This window comes from Moschus berezovskii, chromosome 13 (genome assembly GCF_049115385.1).
Source record: "Moschus berezovskii isolate FMDL1 chromosome 13, NW_MosBer_1.0, whole genome shotgun sequence".
In the NCBI taxonomy this organism is placed as follows: Eukaryota; Metazoa; Chordata; class Mammalia; order Artiodactyla; family Moschidae; genus Moschus; species Moschus berezovskii.
This window is the reverse complement of record NC_142472.1, coordinates 57,070,784-57,094,257: the sequence shown is the minus strand read 5'-3', so window position 1 is coordinate 57,094,257 and position 23,474 is coordinate 57,070,784. Positions and strand designations below refer to the sequence as shown.

General features: G+C 44.2%; 1 protein-coding gene across 1 annotated transcript in view; it reads right to left on the bottom strand.

The window, feature by feature from the left end:
- Positions 1-23,474, bottom strand: part of B3GLCT (beta 3-glucosyltransferase) — a 117,770-nt gene that overhangs the window by 15,868 nt on the left and 78,428 nt on the right. Inside the window, exons 10-14 of the mRNA XM_055426302.2 lie at positions 22,671-22,790; positions 20,655-20,724; positions 10,029-10,142; positions 7,811-7,910; positions 90-209 (exon numbers count right to left, since the gene is read on the bottom strand). Coding sequence (XP_055282277.2) covers positions 90-209; positions 7,811-7,910; positions 10,029-10,142; positions 20,655-20,724; positions 22,671-22,790 — 524 coding nt within the window. The remainder of the gene's footprint in view (positions 1-89; positions 210-7,810; positions 7,911-10,028; positions 10,143-20,654; positions 20,725-22,670; positions 22,791-23,474) is intronic.

Below are 23,474 nucleotides of genomic sequence, written 5' to 3'. Positions count from 1 at the left end.
AGGTATCAGCCTAGAGCCTGTGGCCACAGACCCAGCCCCGCATCCCAGAAACAGAAGTGTAATTTCCAGAAAGCCAAGCTCATAGTTACCCTCCTCCTCCCGTGACGTAGCTGTAGCCGCCGGTGCCCAGCCCATAGCCGTAACGCTCTCCCAGAAACACGGGTTCACGGGCGTCATAGCAGCTCAGCAGGTGCCGGAGCCTGGAGATGCTAAGATTCACAAGGGAACAAAAGCAACACTTCCTTAATTCAAATGTGTCTGCAGAATACATATTTTATGGTTCTTACACCCCACTGGTTATACTCTGCAATACTCTGTCAGTTACACAGATGAAATTCAGGAGACTTACAGAAGAAAGATTTTTTAAAAAAAAAAAAGAAAAAAAGTTGATGTACACTGTACATCACTGGAAACAGGAGAGAAACTGAGAAACAAGGGTCTCCTCCCCAGTTTTCACAAGACCCGACCAGTAGTGGCCGCCTTGTGTGGATGGACAGGGTGGCCAGTTGAGGAAGGAGGGTGGCCAGTGGCCTGCTCCCCACTGAATGAACTCATCAGTGTACCTTTTCAGACCCAGCTGGTATTTTTTACAATGCTTGATGGCTAAAAAACGAACCTGTAAAGTACAGATGAGTCCTTGGCAGGCAGGTGAAGGCAGGATGGGAAGGGAATTTGGGCAGCAAAGCTTTCCAGGGGGCCTTCAAATTGTCACACGCCACTGCATCGTACTTACACCCTCCTCTAGGGAGGCTTCCCTAATCCGTGGCTTTTTGTGTCTGTCTGTTTATACCTCCGGCCCCTATGCCTCCTTGTCGTGTGTCAACAGTGACAGCTTCCACAGGGCTGTAGGAATATCCATGAGCTGCTCAGAAAAATGCACTTATTTATCATTCACTTTATTCTCAGTTTCATCTCCTTTAATGGTTCCTCAGTTTTTTTAATCTTTCATGGCACTGGTATTTTTAAAAAATAAATAGATTGGTCCTTTTAATAGATTGGTCCTCATCTTGGGTTTCGGAGAAGGCAATGGCAAGCCACTCCAGTACTCTTGCCTAGAAAATCCCACGGATGGAGGAGCCTGGTAGGCTGCAGTCCACGGGTCGCTAAGAGTCAGACACGACTGAGTGACTTCGCTTTCACTTTTCACTTTTACACATTGGAAAAGGAAATGGCAAGAACACTGGAGAATCCCAGGGATGGGGGAGCCTGATGGGCTGCCGTCTATGGGGTCACACAGAGCCGGACACGAATGAATTGACTTAGCAGCAGCAGCATCTTGGGTTTGTCTGATGTTTCCTCGTAACAAAGGCAAGGTTACGCGTTCTCAGGTGCAGGGATAAAGAAGGCATGCTCTCTGGCCTGCGGTGTCCATCTGGCCTCCACTGGGAGTGTCTGTTTTGAACACACGGTACTACCCGGGGTCTCCCCTGGACACTTGCTATTTTCCCTTTGCTGTTTCTCAGAGTCTCTGGCAGGTAGACTTTAACACTAGCAGGTATCCTGGTCCTCATCAAAACTTATCCCTAGTTTGGCATCCGTCAGTTTCTTGCCTGAATCAGTGTTTATTCTGATGGTGTCAGAGAGATGACTTTTCCAACTCCATCAACCAGTCAGAACTCCTCACTTCCTGCTAGCCAGAACCTGCCCGCTGTGGACTGAACTGTGACCCACGCGCAATATTCATATGCGGAAGCCTTAACCCCCCACGTGACTATATTTGGAGATGGGGCTGAGAGAGTCAATCCTAGGCAGGTTGATAAGAAGTCCGGGGTCCCCAGGAGGAGAAGGGGGTCTGGGGCTCTCAAAGCGAAGACAGGGGTCTGGAATTCTCAAGGAGGAGGAAAGGACAAACATCTTTTTTCTTTCCTCTACATTACTTAGTCTCAGTCACATAAAATGTTTCCTTTAAGCCCAGAACTGATGATTACACAACAAACAACTCAGTTTAAACTCTGTACTAAGGATCATATAACAACAATGTATCCTACTTGAGAACAGGTTCTCCTTTCTGAAAACCTGGCTAATCCTGTGGGGAGTTGGTGATGGACAGGGAGGCCTGGCGTGCTGTGATTCATGGGGTTGCAAAGAGTCGGACACGGCTGAGCGACTGGACTGAACTGAACTGAACCCTGTGGGAGTGGGTCTAGTAAGATGTTTACAACCTTGAGACATTCTTTCAATTTATTTTAATAACTAATTTGAAAAGTATGTAACTCCCTTGCTTAGGCTATCAAGGGGGGCACTCTCCATCCCCTTTCTGCTGTCTATGTCAGAAACTTTCTCTGTCCCCTTCTATACTTAAATAAAGCTCTGCTGCACAAAAACTCTTGAGTGATCAAGCCTGGTCCCTGATCCCGAAGTTAAATCTTTGGAGATCATGAATCCGACACAGTTCCCCGTAAACTATCAGGGCCTAGAAGGAGGTTCAGTGAAGTCACCAGGGTAGGACTCGGATGCGACAGAACTCGTGTACATATGACAGGAGACACCAGAGAACACTCTCCACGGCAGACAAAGAAGAGGTCCTGCGAGCACACACCAGGCCAGTGGCCACCCTCAAACCAAGAGAAGAGCCTTAGAAACCTGCCTCGCCAGCACCTTGATCTTGGACTTCCCGGCCTCCAAAATAAGAAATAAATTTCTGTTGTTTAACATAAATTATTTTGTTTATTATTTGGTATTTTGTTATTGATCTGGATCTGCCTCATTACTTTTTAATTATAAGCACGAACTCACTGCCATGGTTCATAATCCATTATCATCCTCAATGACACTGATGCTCTTGTCCCAGATTCCACCAACGGGAACCTTTTCAATTGCTCCTGTGTCCTCTTAACATGCACTTTTCTTTCTGTTCTTTTTTTCCTAAGCACTTCCTAACTCTCTGGCATAAGAAAAAAAAAAAAAAGTTAAAATGTCTCCTATATCTTCCTTGCCTCAACCTTAAAATCAGCTATTTCTCTGAGAAGACCTGATTCCTTTTGGTAGGAAAGCTGCAGTATTAGTTCTGTTCATTAGTTGCTCAGTGCTACTGGGGATCTTTGCATCTGGTCTTCTTTGGTGTGAAGAACTAGAAAGATATGTGTGGGCGGACTTCTGGACCTAGCTCTGTTAGGTCTTGGGGTTCCGCCTGGGGGCGCCTACCATTAAAGCCTGCCTGCTACATTATCTATCTGGTGTCTGGGTTCCTTTATTAAACAGCATTGGGCCTTTTTGACCTTACATTTGGCGCCCAACGTGGAGCCCGAGGTGAGAGCCCACCCCACCGACCACGGGGTCTGTGGCTCCCTTGGGTCTGACCCGTGCCCTGGGCTGAGTATTGCCTCGATAGGACCGCTCAACCGTCCGGCAGAATACGGGGTAAGTTCCTCAAGTAGGCTCTGGGGTGAGCTTTCCTTTGGCGAGCGATCCCAGGGAGTCTGGTATTTCTCACAGGCTGGGCCTGCCCAGAAATTGCGGCCGCATCCGGCTCCCTCCCGCAGGCCGGGCCTGCTCCTCGGCGCCAGTCGATTAGGAGACGTCCGACTTGGCTGCGTGGCCCCACTGGTTCTAGGCCACCAGTCGATCTCGGAGATGTCCATTTCAACTGTGGTAGCCCTCCTCGCTGGGGTGCTGAATCATTCAGGGACGCCTGACTGATTTGCCCCTAAGCCTAATTCTGCCGCTCACCATGGGGACTGCCTCTTCCAAGCCCGACCAAGGCTGGTCAACCCCCTTAGAGTGCCTCCTGCTGCTGCTGCTAAGTCACTTCAGTCGTGTCCGACTCTGTGTGACCCCATAGACGGAAGCCCACCAGGCTCCCCCTTCCCTGGGATTCTCCAGGCAAGAACACTGGAGTGGGTTGCCATTTCCTTCTCCAATGTGTGAAAGTGAAAAGTGAGAATAAAGTCGCTCAGTGGTGTCTGACCCTTAGCGACCCCACGGACTACAGCCTACCAGGCTCCTCCATCCATGGGATCTTCTAGGCAAGAGTACTGGAGTGGGTTGCCATTGCCTTCTCCGAGAGTGCCTCCTAGCCAACCTCAAAACTTTACATCTCTCTCGAGATATCTGCCTTAAGCGGTTGACCTTTCTTTGTTCTGAAGCCTGGCCCCAATATTCTCTTGATAATGGCTCACAATGGCCATCAGTGGGGACTTTTGATTTTAATATCCTCCGTGATTTAGATAATTACTGTCGGAGGACTGGAAAATGGTCTGAAATGCCCTAGACACAGGCTTTAATGGCGATTGCGCCCCCGCCCCTCCCCCTTTACTTTCTTCCCCACTGCCAAATCCTTCTTCCCCTTTCCCCTTCGGCCAAAACACGGTTCACACAGACGGAGGAAAACTCTGCCCCCAGCTCTATGCAAGCAGCCATGGGAACCCTTGGCTCTCAGCGCCAGCAGCTGACCGAGGAAAACTCCACCCTCAGGGTTCCTCCAGAAGACCTGACGGCACCCTGCCTTCCCCTTCTGTTCCTTTCTCAACTCCCTCTTCCACAACTTCCCCAACCCCTCCCTCATTAACACTTTCAATGCCTTCTCCGAAGCCTTCTCACTCAAGAGATGTCTCCCCAGAGGCGCCACGGGGGGCTCCCTCTGTTCCCTCACTCTACCCACCCCAGAAGAGAGACAGGCCATCTGGACGGCAGCCAAAACGGTAGCTGACCAGCGCCATCTGGCAAATAGGGCAGATCCCGCCCAACCCCCTGGGGCAGCTGCCTAACAGAGACTAACAGGAGGGGAAGGGTCAGTATCGGACACATGCTGGAATGTTTTCTAGAAGGCATGGAAGCCACCTCCCTCAAGGTAGTTAATATGTTAAAGCGAGATGAGGTAACACAGACTGACTGAGGCCCTCACCACCTATACCCGCATCGCCCCTGACTCCCCAGCAGGGGTCACCACCCTGTCTAATCGCTTTATATCTTAGCCCCTGACATCAGAAAAAAGCTATCCAAAGCTGAGGACGGGCCTCAGACCCCCCTCCGAGACCTGGTAAAAATGGCCTTTAAAGTATATAATGCCCGAGAAGAAGTAGCCAAAGCCAGCCATAAGGCAAGGTTTAAACAACAGGCCAAACTGCAGGCCAACCTCCTTGAGAGGCATACCCAGACACTGGTAGCAGCCCTGCGGCCGGCCACGGAACAGAAGGTGGGTCCCCAGAAGCCGCCTCCAGGAGTTTACTTCAAGTGTGGCCACAAGAGTCATTGGGCCCGCCAACGCCCAAATCCCAAGTTTCCGACCAGGCCATGCCCACGCTGTAAACAAAAGAGGCACTGGGCGAGTGGCTGCCCTCAGGCGGCCCGGATCTCGACCTCCCCAGGCCAGGGCTTGGGCCCCCAAAGGGGTACCTCGTCTTTGCCTCCCACCTTGGAACTTCTCGACCTCCATGAAGACTGATGACGCCCAAACCCGGGGACCCACATAACCCAAGCCAAGCCCAGGCTAATGCTTCAAGTGGCGGGTAAGTCTCTCAATTTCTTGATAGATACAGGGGCTGCTTACTCTGTTCTTCCCTCTTACGGGGGCACTCTACTCCCTTCCCAGGTCTCGGTGGTGGGTATAGATGGCAAGCCCTCACACCCCCTACAGACTGGACCACAGCCTTGTCAGCTCGACCATCACGTATTCACCCACTCCTTCCTAATACTTCTTTCATGTCCCACTCAGCTATTAGGACGAGATGTTCTAACTAAGCTCAGAGCCACCATACATCTGCCCTTCTCACGCCCTTACTCCCCCACCCTACCTCTACTCCTCCTCTGTGCCTCTGAACCTTTACAGACCCCACAGTATGGGACACCGAGGTCCCCACTTAAGGGAAGTTAAGATGTGTATGTTCAGTAAAGAAAGTATGAAAAATGAAGTTAAAACAAATGGGTACAGAAAGTGATAAGAAGGTTTGATGGAAAGTACATTTTTATGAAGGGAAAAGGAAGCAGGTCTGACTTATAGGTGACTGTTCGAGGATGGGAAAACAAATGGGTACAGAAAGCGATAAGAAGGTTTGATGGAAGGTAGACCCCAAAGAAAGAGTTTTTATGTATAGACAAAAGTTTTCTTGAGATGCTGAACTGCCTTTGATAATGGATTTTAAGTTTCTTTACCTCTGAAGTAATCTGTTCTATGTTTACCTTTGAAATCTTCTTTGTTACTTTGGCTAAGTGAATATATTATTTCACAGTGATCTACATGATTCTATCTGACTGACTGTTATAAACCCTTTTGATATTTGCCGACAAAACTGTTAAATTGCATGGGAAATATTGTTGGAGGAATGATGAGTCTTCTCAGGTTATACCGTATGGGTGATGCTACTTATATAAATATCCTAGAAATTATGTGAAATTCATGAAAATCTGATATGTCCTGGTAAAGTGTTATCAGTTATAATTCTAGTTATTATGTTAAAATGTTACAAGTCACAGCAATAACCAGGCTACTTTGTAAATTATAATTAGATTTTAAACATGCAAAAAAAAAATAGATATGTGTGCACAGACACACAAACACTGTAAAAACCATGAATCTAATAGAAATTATCTATTCTTGGAGATTTCTCTACTTCCAGTCTTCCAGCCTATCAGCTTAGCCTGGCCCATCCCATGTCCTTCCACAGTGAGAACCGTGGCTCCCAACCAACACTGTTACCACTTAGCCATCTGCTCATTCCTACAGCCCACCTAACACACCTTCAGAGTTGCTTCATGACAAAAACCAGACCGACTGAAATCTCAGGAGTTGCTTGGCATCCCCACTCCTCCACCCCTGAAGGTGAGTCTCTAAAACCAATCTGCAGCACATTTGCTTTATATTTTCCCTTTAGTGTGATTGTTTTCATCTGAAATACAGTTGATTTGTTTCAGCTTTCTCCTCATCCTTATTGATTTTCCCCCTGTCCTTATAGATTCATTTTTTCAATAGGTAAAATATGAGCACACTTCCCAAAGTCAAAACTAAACAAAGAGATAGAAAAGGGGCACACATACCCCAACTCCTCTACCCCATGCTCCCACCCACCCCTCTGTGGGAACTACTTTTTGGATTTCCAGTTTATCTGCCCACTTTTTTTTGGAACAGCTAAGTCCACATGGGTATGCTTTATTTCCCCTTCTTTCTTACTCACAGGGAAGCAAACAAAATACATTCTTATGCACTTGGCTTTTTCCATGTAATGGTATCTACTGGAAATCACTTGATACAGTTTGTTGATTTTTTTTTCAAGGAACCAAAATTTTGCCTCTTTAGTTTGATCCTCTGCTTTTTTAACCTCTACCTCATTATTCCTGCATGTATCTTTATTATTATTTTCTTCCTTGTTTATCTGGGTTGACTTTGTGATTCTTTTCCTAGCTTCAGTTGGGAATTGAATTTTTTATTTTTATTGTTCCCACTGGCTTGGCAAACCTTGCCCATTCCTTTATCATTAGACTTTTTGAATGACTATGTTTATGTGTCTTTCATATAAAGCATAGATTTGGGGTTTGTTTTATAAGCACTTTGAAAAGTTTGTTCTTTTACTAGGTGAGTTAAACCCACTCACATTTAGTGATATGACTGATGTTTGATTTCAACATTAAAATTATTTTAGTTTTGAATTATTTAGGTTTGAATTACTATACATATTATACTGTATTGTCTCCTGTCCATGTTTTAAAAATAACTCATTGCAGATACTGTGTCCTTTGGGGGGGCATGTTTCAGATGTGAAGGTAAAATCCAGTCCCTGTTTCCACGTGCTGGTCAGCAGCAGAAGTGCCCATCCTAGTTTCTAACTATGGATACATGTAGAATTTAAAGCCACCTGAGGACAAGAGGACCCCTTACCTTATTAATGTGTCATCATCCACAATGACCAACCATGGTATTTTGTCATGGCTGTGATTTAGAAATCTTTCCAAAATGGCAAATGTCTTTCCACAATGACCTAGGAAAGGTGAGAAGAAAACTTACAATGTATTACTTTCCTTAAAACATTGTGAGTCAAAGTTTAAACACTGGTATGCACTTAAGAAATTGAAATTTTGAAAATCAGCCTTTTCTAATTTCCATGGACTTAGTGAACCAGGGGGAGTGATAAAAATCATGAAGTCAGTCATTCATTTCATACACGAGGGACTGAAGACCTAGAGAGGTGAGGGGAATCACACAAAGTCAGGTACAGGAGACACTGTAGTTTACTCCAAACACATAAGAAATTTGTTAAGTCTTGCAGAAATTACAGGAGCCTAGCTTCTTTCCTTAGACCTCCTTATTCTGAAAGAAATATTAGAACCTCAGGCATCACAACCTTAGGAAAATGATGGTGCAAGATACAATATTATACTGTCAATTACTTATTTTGCAAATATTTGCTATTACGTTTCTCATATGCCAGACATGGTGGCCAGTTCTAGGATGTACACTAAAGATACAGTGCTGTCAGAGGCACAGTCCCTTAGATGCCAACAGATAGCAAACCTCTCATGGAAAATGCTGAGGCCAGGATAGCAATAAACGCTTGGGAAGAGAATGCAAGTCGATAAATAAGAATAAACCCAACAAAGTATTAAGTGACACAGTAGAGAACAAAGCACTCAATTTAACCTTTACTTTTCTTATTCTTGATCACTTTATGTATTTTTAACCATTATAGTATGGTTAACATAATACATTTTAGTACATTATGGTATATATTTTTGAAAGCCATCTCAAATTCCTTTTGGATAAGGTAGAATATAAATATAAGCAATAATAAGGTCAGACTGAAAATAAAACAAATCAAGAATGCATCAATATATGAGTATTAGAGTCAATTTAGAGTCTAAAAAGCAAGATAAACAAAAAAAAGAAAATTCAATCTGAAATCACTTTTCCAAAACAGACAGCAACAGACAGACTTAGTGATATATATACTAATCTTGTCAGAATAATCAATACTACAGGATGGCATATCTGATTCTACTGTGTACTTTATCAATCAAAGCATTATGAGTGACAATATCATAAAATAATCTAGATAAATTACTCTATAGAACAAGATCATCAACTTACTACTCTTTTTTTCATAAAAAGGTTTGGAGAGAACCAGAAAACTAAAGAAAAATGTGGCAGGAACAATGGATAAAAATTAAGATGAATAAAGAGCATCTGAAGGTGAGGTGGCCAAATTTATACTTCCAATTTTTTGAAATAAAAAAATGTTTTGAATTAGAAAGCCTGCAATCTGAAGAGAAAAACAGGTGTACTTCAACAATTTACTTATATAGTATATATATGTATATGAACTTATACTACATTTGTCCCATGTACAATGTGGTTAAGGGCTACTCAGAAGTACAAACGAAATGCATCCTGGACCGTAACAGACCATAAGCTTCTGGAAGATGGAAACCATCAGCTTCATTCCTGTTTCCCTCAGTGTCTAGCAGGGGCCAGCACACCACAGTCGGATGATAACACTGGCTGAATAAATGGCTAAAATTAAATGAAGAGACACTTTACATGAGAATATGAAAAGTTAACTCTGGGAGGGGGGCTTTCCTGGTGGCTCAGATGGTAAAGAATCGTCTGCAATGCAGGAAACCTAGGTTTGATCCCTGAGTCGGGAAGATCCCCTGGAGAAGGAAATGGCAACCCACTCCAGTAATCTTGCCTGGAGAATCCGGGGGACAGAGGAGCCTGGAGGGCTATAGTCCATGGGGTGGCAAAGAGTCGGACATGACTGAGTGACTAAGACACAGGCACCCCATTCTGGCCACAGTGAATTATGAAGGTACAAAAAATCTGTCATTAAACTCTTTAATGACTGTCATGTGCATACTCGTCATGTGTGTCAATCACTTACATGGCCAACTAAAAACTTAGAACCTTTGTTAATACTAAAAGCAGTGCTTAACCTGCAAGACTCGGTCCACACCATGGGTAAAGATGTGAGGAGGGAGGAAAGAAACTTACATGAGGGAAAAATTACAGTATTTATAAAATACTTCATTTTTATCCTAAGCTACTATATTTACAGAATGGACACTCTGAGTAAGAGGATCAGTCGGGACTGAGGACTCACCTCTATCTGTGTTAGGAATCCCCAGATCCACCGTCGGAATGGAGCTGTCTGCGTAATCACTGTAGTATTCGAGGTGACCTGCCTGCCCCGCCCAAGTCTGCTTCACGATGGGGACTGAAAAAAACGAGAGAGGGGACCATCTCTGGCACAGTCACCCAAGAAGCTGGAACCTCAGCATGACGGGATGACCCCCCAGAAAGGAAGGGAACCAGCACGTGTTCTTCTCCACGTGTTCCAAGGCTTAGAGCTCCCTTCCTACCCTGAGGAATGTCAACAGCACAGGCCGTCCTCATTGCTGGTGATAAACACGCTGCTTCCACAGAAAGATACATTGTCTAGTCGGATTAGACTGCTGTGTCAAAGTTAATTTTAACTAATTTTTCTCTTTTCCCAGGCTGCTTTATTTAAAATTCACAACTGGAGTTTTAGATGCTTTTCAGGGGTGTGGGGATACAATTACTTCTAAGGGCTGGAATATTCTGTGTGGTTCTAACTGAGATGTATACTTGCCTCCCTCACAATGGAGGGGGGAACCTTTTCAAACTACACATGTCTCCACCCAAAGATGTGAACAGGACCACCCGACCCTATAAAGGACATGACCCTGCCATTAAGAATCACTACATGTACACCAGTGGCTGATTCATGTCACTGTGTGGCAAAAACCACCACAATATTATAAAGTAATTAGCCTCCAAGTCACTCCAGTACTCTTGCCTAGAAAATCCCATGGATGGAGGAGCCTGGTAGGCTGCAATCCATGGGGTCGCTACAAGTCGGGCATGACTGAGCGACTTCACTTTCACTTTCACATATTGGAGAAGGAAATGGCAACCCACTACAGTGTTCTTGCCTGGAGAATCCCAGGGATGGGGGAGCCTGGTGGGCTGCCGTCTATGGGGTCGCAGAGTCGGACACGACTGAAGTGACTTAGCAGCAGCAGCAGCAGCCTCCAAGTAAAATTAATTAATTTTAAAAAAATCACTACATGGGATGGCTGATAGTATTGTGCTGTACTTTTGAAAAGTGCAGAAGAAATAAAATTGAAAACCACTGCAGATTATAAAACTGTATCATGAACAGATAAATTATTTTAATAAACACAAACAGCAGAAAACTCAGCTGATTTTCTGTATTTTAGGATGAGATGCTCAAAGGTAGCTGTGACTCCACACCCGACACAGAGAAATCAGCTTGACCACGATTTGATACTAATTCACTTGACCAACTATCTCAGTAATTACTTTCTTCTATAATTTTTTTTAAAGTTACTACCTGTGCATCTCAATTTTAAAGGGATTCCACTGCTGTTTTAATAGAAAAGATCATCAACATAAAAAAACTAGATTTTACACTGTTGATTTAAGAATCTCAACTCTGATGAACCAAATCTTCAGGTCAATATTTTGAAACTTTATTAAATCATTTATATTTTTCCCCCAACCTAAATAAAAATAAATGATATGCAAAAACTACCCACACGATGTCAAAGTTAAGTGTCTAGCTATGCTAGTCAGCAAATTGGGAGACAAACTCAGATAGCCCATATACAGAAAATACAAAAGTACACCATTCCATAGTCCACTATTTCCCAGCTCTTTAAAAAGAAGAGACTTACGAATTCTGGACATTTGCTATGGTTACTTCCAAATTACCTATTTTAAGCCACTAAATATTATTTTATATATTAAAATACAATTTTCTGCGATCATAAAAAAAGGCAGATATAAAGGTTTCTCCATGCCAGAATGGACAAAGATCCGTAAATGATAAGGTTGGGGGCAGGAGAGGGTGGAAGGAATTGAAAGGGTAGTGCTGAAACATACATTGCCATACGTAAAGCAGATAGCGAATGGGAAGCTGCTGTATGACACAGGGAGTACAACCTGGTGCTCTGTGACAGCCTGGAGGGGTGGGATGAGGGGAGGTCGGGGGGAGGCTCAGGATGTAGGGGACATGGCTGGTTCATGCAGATGTATGTCAGAAACCAACAAAGCACTGTAAATTAGCCTCCAATCAAAAATAAATAAGTTTTAAATAATAATAGATAAGGTTGCTGAGGGAGAATAAAAGAAAAAAGAAGGAAAAATTCTTATTCTGTCCAAATTCCAGCACAAGAAAACCCAAGCTTGGCCCTGTGGTGGCCCTTGGCTTTGCACATAATAAGCAGGACTTATCCAGACAAGACGGGCTGCCCTGGTGGCTCAATAGTAAAGAATCTGCCTGCAGTGCAGGAGACCAGGGTTCAGTCCCTGAGTCAGGAAGATCCTCTGGAGAAGGGAACGGCTACCCACTCCAGTATTCTTGCCTGGAGAATCCCATGGACAGAGGAGCCAGGTGGGCTACATTCCATGGGGTCGCAAAGAATCAGACATGACTGAGCGACTGAACAACAACACACCTAACCTATTTGTTTCCTGTTTAGGCTTGAAACAGGTGAAACAGAAATGTTACCAGAGGCAAGAATTTCTCAGAGCCCAGCACCCCACACGACCTGAGACGTAGTAAGTGGTCAGTGAATAGCTGACTGAAGACTGGGTGCTCTGGGGATTCCAAAAGGCTGAGGGCTCTTCCTGGAACTGGTTTAAAGGAAGGAGTTTTATCTCTATCAGTGATTCAGCCTTTGTACAAGACCATGCTAAGTTGCTTCAGTCGTGTCCAACTCTTTGTGATCCCCATGGACTACAGCCCATTAGGGTCCTCCATCCAAGGGATTCTCCAGGCCAGAATACTGGAATGGGTTGCCATTTCCTCCTCCAGGGGATCTTCCCAACCCAGGGATCAAATCTGCATCTCTTAAATTTCCTGCATTAACAGGCAGGTTCTTTACCACTAGCGCCACCTGGGAAACCAGTACAACCATAACCAATCATTTTAAAATGAACCAACCATTTCAACATAGCAAAGTGTTCTGAAGTCTCGAACCCCAAAAGCATCCAACAGCAAACAATGTTATCACCTATCCAATCCTCATCACGGGAATGCCTGTGCAAAGAACTGAAGTCAAGGTGAAGTCTTCTACAACAGCAGATGAAGACTATTTTAAACCAAAGTTGATGCAACACTGTTTAAAACTTTAGAAATTTTGGTCTATTTTATCATCACTGTTTGAATAGTGAATAACTGAATTCTTTCTATTATTTATATTTCATATTACATTAAGACACTATTCCTAAAGATATGAAACTTAGAGAAAATATTTCAATATAGTTAACGTAATCTATTTCATTTTCAGTACAGAGAAGCATACTTCCTCCCACATAATAAAACAATAGTGAATGTCTCTTTCAAGAATGTTAGCCACAGATAATTTAAAATTAGGATAAAGTAAAAAGAACTGTACTATTAAAAAAAACAATCTGCCCAGAGAGCATACATCTTCCACCTGGCTGCACCACTGAGAAGCAGGAGATGCAGAGAAGTCCCTTCTACTTCCAACGTGCTGACATGCAAAACTCTGATTACAAACGAAAAGGAACTAACCCTTGAGCAAAATCTACCACACAACCAGATGTGCATGACTGTTCTGATTTAAGGAATCCGCCGTTTTCCAACTGACAGATAGACCTTCTGTCTTGGTGTGAAAGTCAGTGAGCACACAGGAAAGCCCTGGTTTCTCTTTTCTTAGGAGAGGCTTAGTGACAACACCAAGGCTGTGCTCTGATTCCTGGTTTGGGTGTGGGGTGTCTGTAAGACGGAAAGGCTACCTGACACAGTAGTGCCAGGGCACGCTGGTCCCCCGTCTTCACCTGCCCGGCAGCTGGGAGAAAACTGAACTATCATCAGGAATTAAGCCACTCCGGACGTTCGTTCTCTATGTCACGTCTCTACTTCTGCCTTGTGGATGGGACCGTCAGCACAGTTTTTCTAGATTCCACATATGTGCATTAATACAGAATACTTCTCCCTTCCTGACTTACTTCACTCTCTACGACAGTCTCTAGGGTCCAGCCACATCTCTACAATGACCTAATTTCATTCCTTCTCATGGCTGAGTAATAGTCCATGAATGGGAAGAATTGGGAAATTGGGATCGACACATATGCACTATTGAATCTATGCACAAAACAGATATCTAAGGATAACCTGCCAAGAGAGCACACTGGTCACAGCAAACACCCTCTTCCAACAACACGAGAGAAGACTCTACACATGGACATCACCAGATGGCCAACACCGAAATCAGACTGATTATATTCTTTGCAGCCAAAGATGGAGAAGCTCTATACAGCAAAACAAGACCGGACAGCAAAAACAAGACTGGGAGCTGACTGTGGCTCAGATCATGAACTTCTTATTGCCAAATTCAGACTAAAATTGAAGGAAGTGGAGAAAACCACTAGACCATTCAGGTATGACCTAAATCAAATCCCTTATGACTATACAGTTGAAGTGAGAAATAGATTTAAGGGACTAGATCTGATAAGAGTGCCTGATGAACTATGGATGGAGGTTCGTGACACTGGATGCGACAGGAATCAACACCATCCCCAAGGGAAAAAAAAAAGCAAAATGGCTGTCTGAGGAGATCTTACAAATAGCTGTGAAAAGAAGAGAAGCCAAAAGCAAAGAAGAAAAGGAAAGATATATGCATCTGAATGCAGAGTTCCAAAGAACAGAAAGGAGAGATAGAAAGCCTTCCTCAGTGATCAATACAAAGACATAGAGGAAAACAACAGAATAGGAAAGACTAGAGATCTCTTCAAGAAAATTAGAGATACCAAGGGAACATTTCATGCAAAGATGGGCTCGATAAATGGTATGGACCTAACAGAAGCAGAAGATATTAAGAAGAGGTGGCAAGAATACACAGGAGAACTGTACAAAAAAGATCTTCATGACCCAGATAATCATGATGGTGTGATCACTCACCTAGAGCCAGACATCCTGGAATGCGAAGTCAGGTGGGCCTTAAGAAGCATGACTACAAACAGAGCTAGTGGAGGTGATGGAATTCCACTGAGCTATTTCAAATGCTGAAAGATGATGCTGTGAAAGTGCTGCACTCAATATGCCAGCAAATTTGGAAAACTCAGCAGTGGCCACAGGACTGGAAAAGGTCAGTCTTCATCCCAATCCCAAAGAAAGGCAATGTCAAAGAATGCTCAAACTACCGCACAATTGCACTCATCTCACACACTAGTAAAGTTATGCTCAAAATTCTCCAAGTCAGGCTTCAGCAATACATGAACCGTGAACTTCCAGATGTTCAAGCTGGTTTTAGAAAAGGCAGAGGAACCAGAGATAAAATTGCCAACACTCACTAGATCATCAAAAAAGCAAGAGAGTCCCAGAAAAACATCTATTTCTGCTTCATTGACTATGCCAAAGCCTTTGACTGTGCGGATCACAAGAAACTGTGGAAAATTCTGAAAGAGATGGGAATACCAGACCACCTGACCTGCTTCTTGAGAAACCTGTATGCAGGTCAGGAAGCAACAGTTAGAACTGGACATGGAACAACAGACTGGTTCCAAATAGGAAAAGGAGTACGTCAAGGTTGTATATTGTCACCCTGCTTATTTAACTTATATGCAGAGTACATCATGAGAAATGCTGGGCTGGAGGAAGCACAAGCTGGAATCAAGATTGCTGGGAGAAATATCAATAACCTCAGATCTGCCACCCTTATGGCAGAAAGTGAAGAGGAACTCAAAAGCCTCTTGATGAAAGTGAAAGAGGAGAGTGAAAATGTTGGCTTGAAGCTCAACATTCAGAAAACTAAGATCAGGCATCTGGTCCCATCATTTCATGGGAAATAGATGAAGAAACAGTGGAAACAGTGTCAGACTTTATTTTTGGGGCTCCAAAATCACTGAAGATGGTGACTGCAGCCATGAAATTAAAAGACGCTTACTCCTTAGAAGGAAAGTTATGACCAACCTAGACAGCATATTAAAAATCAGAGACATTACTTTGCCGACAAAGGTTCGTCTAGTTAAAGCTATGGTTTTTCCAGTGGTCATGTATGGATGTGAAAGTTGGACTATAAGGAAAGCTGAGCACCGAAGAACTGATGTCTTTGAACTGTGGTGTTGGAGAAGACTCTTGCGAGTCCCTTGGACTGCAAGGAGATCCAACCAGTCCATTCTAAAGTCCTGGGTGTTCACTAGAAGGACTGATATTGAAGCTGATACTCCAATACTTTGGCCACCTGATACACAGAGCTGACTCACTGAAAAGACCCTGATGCTGGGAGGGATTGGGGGCAGGAGGAGAAGGGGACAACAGAGGATGAGATGGTAGGATGACATCACCAACTCAATGGACACGAGTTTGGCTGGACTCTGGGAGTTGGTGATGGACAGGGAAGCCTGGCGTGCTGCAGTTCATGGGGTCACAAAGAGTTGGACACGACTGAGCGACTGAACTGAACTGAAGGAGAACCTACCATACAGCACAGGGAACTCTACTCAATGCTCTATGATGACCTGAGTAGCAGGGAAACCCATGAAGAGGGGCTATGTGTATACACATAGCTGAATCACTTTGGTGTTCAGTGGGAACGCAACTGTAAAGTGGGAACACAAGTTGTAAAGCAACTAAACTCCAATAAAAATTAACTTAAAAAAAATAATTAATCTACTCACTTCATCTAACACAGGATTTGCTGGCTGCATTTTGATTCAACCTGTTTTCAATAAACCCCTCCAACCAGAGGGAACACAGTCTTTAGCATCAGTGTGTTCACATCTAGAGAAGATTGATACAGTCAAGATACCAGTTTGTTTGTTTGTTTTAAGCTGAAAGGTGTCAAATGTTTATTTAAAGAGCTCCGGAGGCTGCGATAAGGAACTGAAGGTTGAGCAAATGGCAATTTAACCTCTCTGTTTAGAGGGAGACAGCAGGAAGGGGACACTTCACAGCCCACCAGCTGACAAACATAAACAGGGGCTTCCATGACATGTGTGGGACCCACACGGGAAGCACGTGGCTGAAGGACACACAGAAAACCCTTAACATTTGGCTGACAGCTCGTATCACATGAGGAAAAACACGCAACCCAAGAGGAAGTAAAGAAGCTGCTTTAACTCCAACGAGCTTTTCCTCGCTTAAACCTAACCTCACATGCTGTGGCAGTTCATTGCTTTATATAATACCTCCAAAGTTTCTTTAAAACCCTACCAAACACTTGCATCTCAGCAAACCATGCCTGTTTGATGCTGTTGACATATACTGCTTTCTTAAGCCAAAACACAGAGTATATTTTTGCTAACTGTGTCCTAAGATGCTTTAATTCATCTAAATCAGAATCAAGACACAAGCAGTTACGTAAAGGTCTGCTTTACTGTTAGGCAAAAAAAAAAAGTGTAAGATGTAAAATCATTTTTTTCTAATTTTGAAATTTGGCTGTATTTTCAATTCTCCCAAAAGAGTATGAAAAATGAGTTCAGTGTGTACGTTCCCTCGCCTTGACCACAGCCTTGGCCAGACCGTTCTATCCTCACCCCTGGAGGAGCCAGGACTGGGGTGTGACGAGTGTCCACTCCAGTCAGAACCCAGGGCGCACACAGTGAGAACCGCCTCCAGGGAAGTCACTCACAGCACAGCCGGCTCTCAGCTGCTCAGAGACAAACACAGCCTTGTCTGTGTTTATTTCTTCCTTCACTGTTGTTTGGTTTCTGTAACCTCAAGTGTTTCTACCAGAGTGCGTACAGAAAGAAAAAACAAAGCCCCGAGTCCATGCGTTCTGCTTGACTGCCGCAGTAATACGCGAGGACGGGGGGCCATCTGACTCCCCAGCTCCATGTGTGTTTCAGATCATCTGTGGATTTGAAGTCCTGGCCGTCCTCACTGCTACTGAAAGTAAAAAGCCTCACTGCTTCCAGCCAAGTCAAATCTGACCTTCAGCACAGCAGAGTATCAACACAGCTATCAAATACTATTTATTAAGCGTTACGTTCCTAACACATCCAAAAAATTTCCCAGGTGGCGCAGTGGTAAAGAATCCACCTGCCAATGCAGGAGATGTGGATTCAATCCCTGGGTCAGGAAAGATCCCCTGGAGGAGGAAATGGCAACCCACTCCAGTATTCTTGCCTGGGAAATCCCATGGGGTCGAAATCCCATGGGGTCCACGGGGTCACAAAGAACTGGGGATTTGGAGTCAGAAAACCTGAGCCCCCACTCCCCTGCTCAGTCTGCATGAAGTTGGGCCAGTGTGTCATCCCATGGTCGGCTTTCTTTCTCTGCGATATCAAGTGAACAACAGTAATTACCACATTACAGGGAGCTGTCAACATGAAATCAGATGACAGAATACAGGTGAAAGGGACTTCCCCAGTGGTCCAGTGGTTAAGAGTCCACCTGCTAATGCAGGAGACATGAGTTTGGTCCCTGGTCCAGGAAGATTCCACATGCCATGGGGCAACTAAGCCCATGCACCATAACTGCTGATGTCTGTGCTCCGGAGCCCACGTGCCGCAACTGCTGAGCCCACGCCCTACAGCCTGTGCCCCCCATCTACTGCGCCACACCTAGAGAGTAGCCCCTGATTGCTCCAGCTAGAGAAAGCCTGCACCTGGAGACAGACCTGGTACAGCCAAATATAAATAAATAAAGTGCTACTTTAAAAAAAAAAAAATGTGAAAAACACCAGAAAATGTGTTTAAAAAAAAAAAGAATTAGCAGTTAGAAGCAGTTACTGTGGCATTGTCGACTGAAACTAATACGATTACTGGGTAATTGTCTTGACCAACTGGTGGCAGAACTAGGTTTCCAAAAAGGGGGCCAGAGCCCCCTGGCCTGGTAGACTTCATGTCCATCAGGCAACATAGACATCAGAGTCCCTAAAATCCAGCCACCTTATACTATCTTTTCAAACAAACAGGTCCAAGTTTAAAGACAGCCTGCCACAGCAACTCCACTACAAAGTTCTCAAGATATCTTTTAGATCTCAGGCTTCAATGACCCCACACCCAATTAAGAGCAGTAAATCAGTACATCTGGTTTGGGGAGGTTTGATCTTTATGCTCCTAACAGACTTGGAAGATTTTATAATTTTTATAAACCTTTGACTCAAAATTGAAATATAAAAGCATTGATAAATATCTGAAAGGATTATCGTAACCTTATGCAAAATAAGAAAGCAGTAAACTAGATTATTCAGAATGACCAAATTAAAATTAGCTAACTCTTTTTTTCATTTCTATAGAATATGAAAACTACAACAGAGACCATCCCTAATTTTACCACTTTACTGCCAACTTGAAAAATGTGTTTCAAAAGAGAATATACCACCACCCCCACTACTAACATTGATATATACTCCAAAGGCAGCTTCAAGATCAAATAAATCAATTCGAGCACTCTGCCTGCTGTTTAAAAAAAAAAAAGAAAGAAAAGTAGTCTAGTTCAGTTTACTTGACACTTTTTTAATGAAAAGTATTTATCAAAAATCGTCCCTCCAGATTATGTGAAAACAAAAGGATATTAAACCTAGGTTAAACTTATGACAAATGAAAACTTTAAGTTCTATATTGATTTTTAATAGTATTTTAGGACTTCGTGTATAATGAATGCATATATTTATTTAGACTGATTTTAACAGGACTTAGAATTTATTGTGACTATTTTAGATAACCATGAAGGTTTATAGCAAACGTACTTTTTAAGATAGTGTTGACTATAACCAGACCTGAATTGATGTCAGTGTCTTAAACAATGCCATAATTCCAAATTATAATATTCTTTTCTCTGTAAAATATGTTCCTCTTTAAAGCATCATTTGTAAATATCATATTATCACATAAATTACATAAATGAACTCCCCATTTAGCTCCAATCCCACAAACATGACAGCTGGTTTAGAAATCTCTCCTCTGTAAATATCACACTCTTGATAAAACTGAGAGTCTTTTCATGGAAAAAAAAATAAAATATGTGCTAAAATTAGAAAATGCAAAAGACTGCCTAATCCTCAATTTGAGAAAAGTGCTGTTTGAAGTAAGGTGAAAAAACAGATGAATTATGTATTTATATTTAAGATCGGCTTTTTAAAAAACAGTATCACCATAATGCAGAATTCTGTAATGGCATCAAAAAATTAAATAGAAACATCTATGTGCAGGATTTCCTTAAGAAGGAAACATGGCTTGTAGGACAGACATGTTTTACTTTTCTCTGTATATCTACACATGAGCAAATACACACCCTTACTTAAAAGTTCTGATGTGTGTGTGTGAAATAAAAAAGGAAGGAACAGCGTGAGAAAGACACTCTTTCTGACATTCTGTTACCCTGAGAAATCCCCTCTCATTCTTCACAGCTCGGAGTCCACACTTGGACATAACAGGACACTGTTTTGCAAAATGGATTGTTATCCACTTACAGTCTCCTAGATTGCCACAGCTGAGCGTTTCCATTTCCAATTTAAAACACCGCTCTAATCAGTCCTTAGGAGGGCCACGGCCTCTCATGTTGCAACACAAAATTGTCTTTTCTAATTGATCTTGGTGATTGAAGTGCTGTGAGGAGAGAGACTGATTATATAACTGCTTGCACTTCCAATAATAGATCTGTCATTATCCCCTTCTTGAGTTGAGCTCATATCTGATTTGTCCCTTTTTTTTTTAAAGGCAGTGTGGATTTTTAAAGTTCAATAAAAATGAATAATCCAAAACGTACTTCTATCACCATGAAACTTCTTGCATGTTTTCACTGCAACAAAAATATCCTCCTTCTTCACTGGATTTCCCTTTAAAATAAAAAAAAAAATGCATACATGAGTCAATGTATCTCAACAGCACACCCAGATCAGCTCTCACGTGCTCTCGAGTTCAAATTCACCAGCGTCAGGGACATCAGACTTGTCTCCAGATCAAGTTTCCGGGAACCACAAATGCTCTGCTCACCCAGAGGGTTGTGGGGGGGGACGTCATCCCTGATAGCTCAGTTGGTAAAGACTTGTCTCCAGAATCAAGTTTCCGAGGACCACAAATGCTTTGCTCAGCCATAGGGGTGTGGGGGGGATGTCATCCCTGATAGCTCAGTTGGTAAAGAATCCACCTGCAATGTAGGGGACCCCGGTTGGATTCCTGGGTTGGGAAGATCTGCTGGAGAAGGGATAGGTTACCCACTCCAGTATTCTTGGGCTTCCCTGGTGGCTCAGCTGGTAAAGAATCTGTCCGCAATGCAGGAGACCTGGGTTCGATCCCTGGGTTGGGAAGATCCCCTGGAGAAGGGAAAGGCAACCCACTCCAGTATTCTGGCCTAGAGAATTCCATGGACTGTATAGTCCATGGGGTCGCAAAGAGTCAGACATGACTTGAGCGACTTTCACTCACTCACTCATAGCCAGACGGAGACCAGAATCCCAGCCGTGCCATCCCCGCTGCAGCACCTGGACGAATGTCCTCTAAATTTCCAGCTCATTCAGGAAATTGGGATGATAACCACCAGCACAGTTGCTTTTATTACTACTATTTATTATGAACATCACAGGTGCCCAGTAAGTGCTGGTTACCTTCCCTTTCCTTTTTCCAGCTGGTGAAAATTTTTTTAAAAGGGAGAGAGAAGTAGAAGGATGTTTTAGTGCAAAGCCTGGCCTCACTTTGATGTTTACAGTATTTTTATGGCTCTTAATGGTCCACGCAAGTCTAGGCAACAGCAGTGCTCTGTCCTCTGCCAAAGGCAGGATTACGTCAAACACCTGGTGGGGTGTTGGGGGGCTTCCTAGAGCCCTGCGCTGGCTCCAGCCCAGGCTGGTCACTCAGATGAAAGGGTCATGGAGGGGCTTGTGGACAATCCAGCCCCTAGGCTGTGGGCGCTTCACAGCGGGGCCGGGGCGAGGGCTGACCCCTTTATCACCATCTCAGGGCTGTAGGGACATTCAATCCTGATTCTGCATCCTTTGGGGCTGGTTCACAGCGACATGCAACTGCAGTTTCGTCATGCCACTCAAGGCACTAGGAGGTCAACCCTTCCAGTTTTTCCAGAAGAACATTAAAGAACAAGCAAGCACAAAGTCTGGAAAGACATTTCCCTCTCAAGTACTATGCCAACAGTACAGATTCTCTCCCACAGTGAGTGAATGTGTGTGTGTGTGAATACACATACTCCTCTTTGAAAATGCAACCCAGACTTCTGTGTCAGTGACCTGGAAATAACGGACAACATGTGAGGCAGTGAATCTGCTTTTCCTTATGAGGAAAGGCTGCTAACCGCCCAGCTGAGTCCGTGGTCTTCAGGTTCTTCCTGGGGACTGGACCGAGGGCCCACCAGGAGCAGGTGCATTCTGAAAGTTGTGGACAGTCTCAGGGCGGGTCAGAGCGGGGTCACTGGCTGAGAGGAGGCTAGAGGTGGGCTTCAGGAGAGGGCTTAGGAACAACTGGAAATATCTGACACTGCCTTTCTAGGAAACAGACCAGGAATCGCAGCAGCTCTGTGCTATACCTTCAACCAAAGAACTGGCTCGGGGGCCATGCCTCTGCAGCTCCGGGGTGCTCCCTTCTCGTGTGTCCAATAGGGTAACAATGGTGCTCACCTTACGGGGTCATCATCCCTAGAAACGTGATATATGATTCTCACAAGGCACGTGGCAAGTGTCGGTGTTTGTTCAGCGTGTGAACTGCTAGGGCAACAGCATGCACAGCATGTATATTTCCCTTTGACACGCAAGGAAGCTGTCCTGCTGTTACTCACACAGAGCGGCAGGGAAGACTGGAACGAGGTGGCGCAGGAGGAGCCCACAGTGTCTGTACAGAACTCGGGCACGGGCGTGAGCGGGAGTCCGTCCCCTCCATCCCAGATGTAGAGCGCGATCTGTCACACAGGAAACCGGCGTAAGTGAGAGATACCACCACCGTCCAGGAAGGTACGCCCGTGTCTCCAGGGAAAGCTCCACCTCCCCTTCTCCAGAGAACATCACCCTGAACTACATCTACATGGCAGCATTCTACATGCTTCCCAATAGGTGGCGCTAGTGGTAAAGAACCTGCCTGCCAAGGCGGGCGACACGGGTTCAATCCCTGGCTCAGGAAGATCCCCTGAAGGCAGGCATGGCAACCCACTCCAGTACTCTTGCCTGGAGAATCCCAGGGACAGAGAAGCCTGGCGGGGCTACAGTCCATGGGGTCGCAAAAAGTCAGACATGACTGAAGTGACTTAGCACGGCACACACCAAGACAATAATTCCATTGGAGCAATCAAATCTTTTATTAACCATAAACAATTAATTAAGGATCAATATCCTGGGGGACTTCCCTGGTGGTCCAGTGGCTAAGAATCCACCTGTCAATGCAGGGGACGGGAGTTCAATCCCTGGCTCAGGAAGACCCCACATGGCACAAGGCAACCAAGCCCACGCACCACAACTACGAGTCAGTCTGCTGCAACTACGAAGCCCGCAAGCCTAGAGCCTGTGCTCTGCAACAGGAGAAGCCCCCGCGATGAGAAGCCCGTGCACTGCAGAAAGCACAAAGCAAAGCCACTGAGCAGCAATGAAGA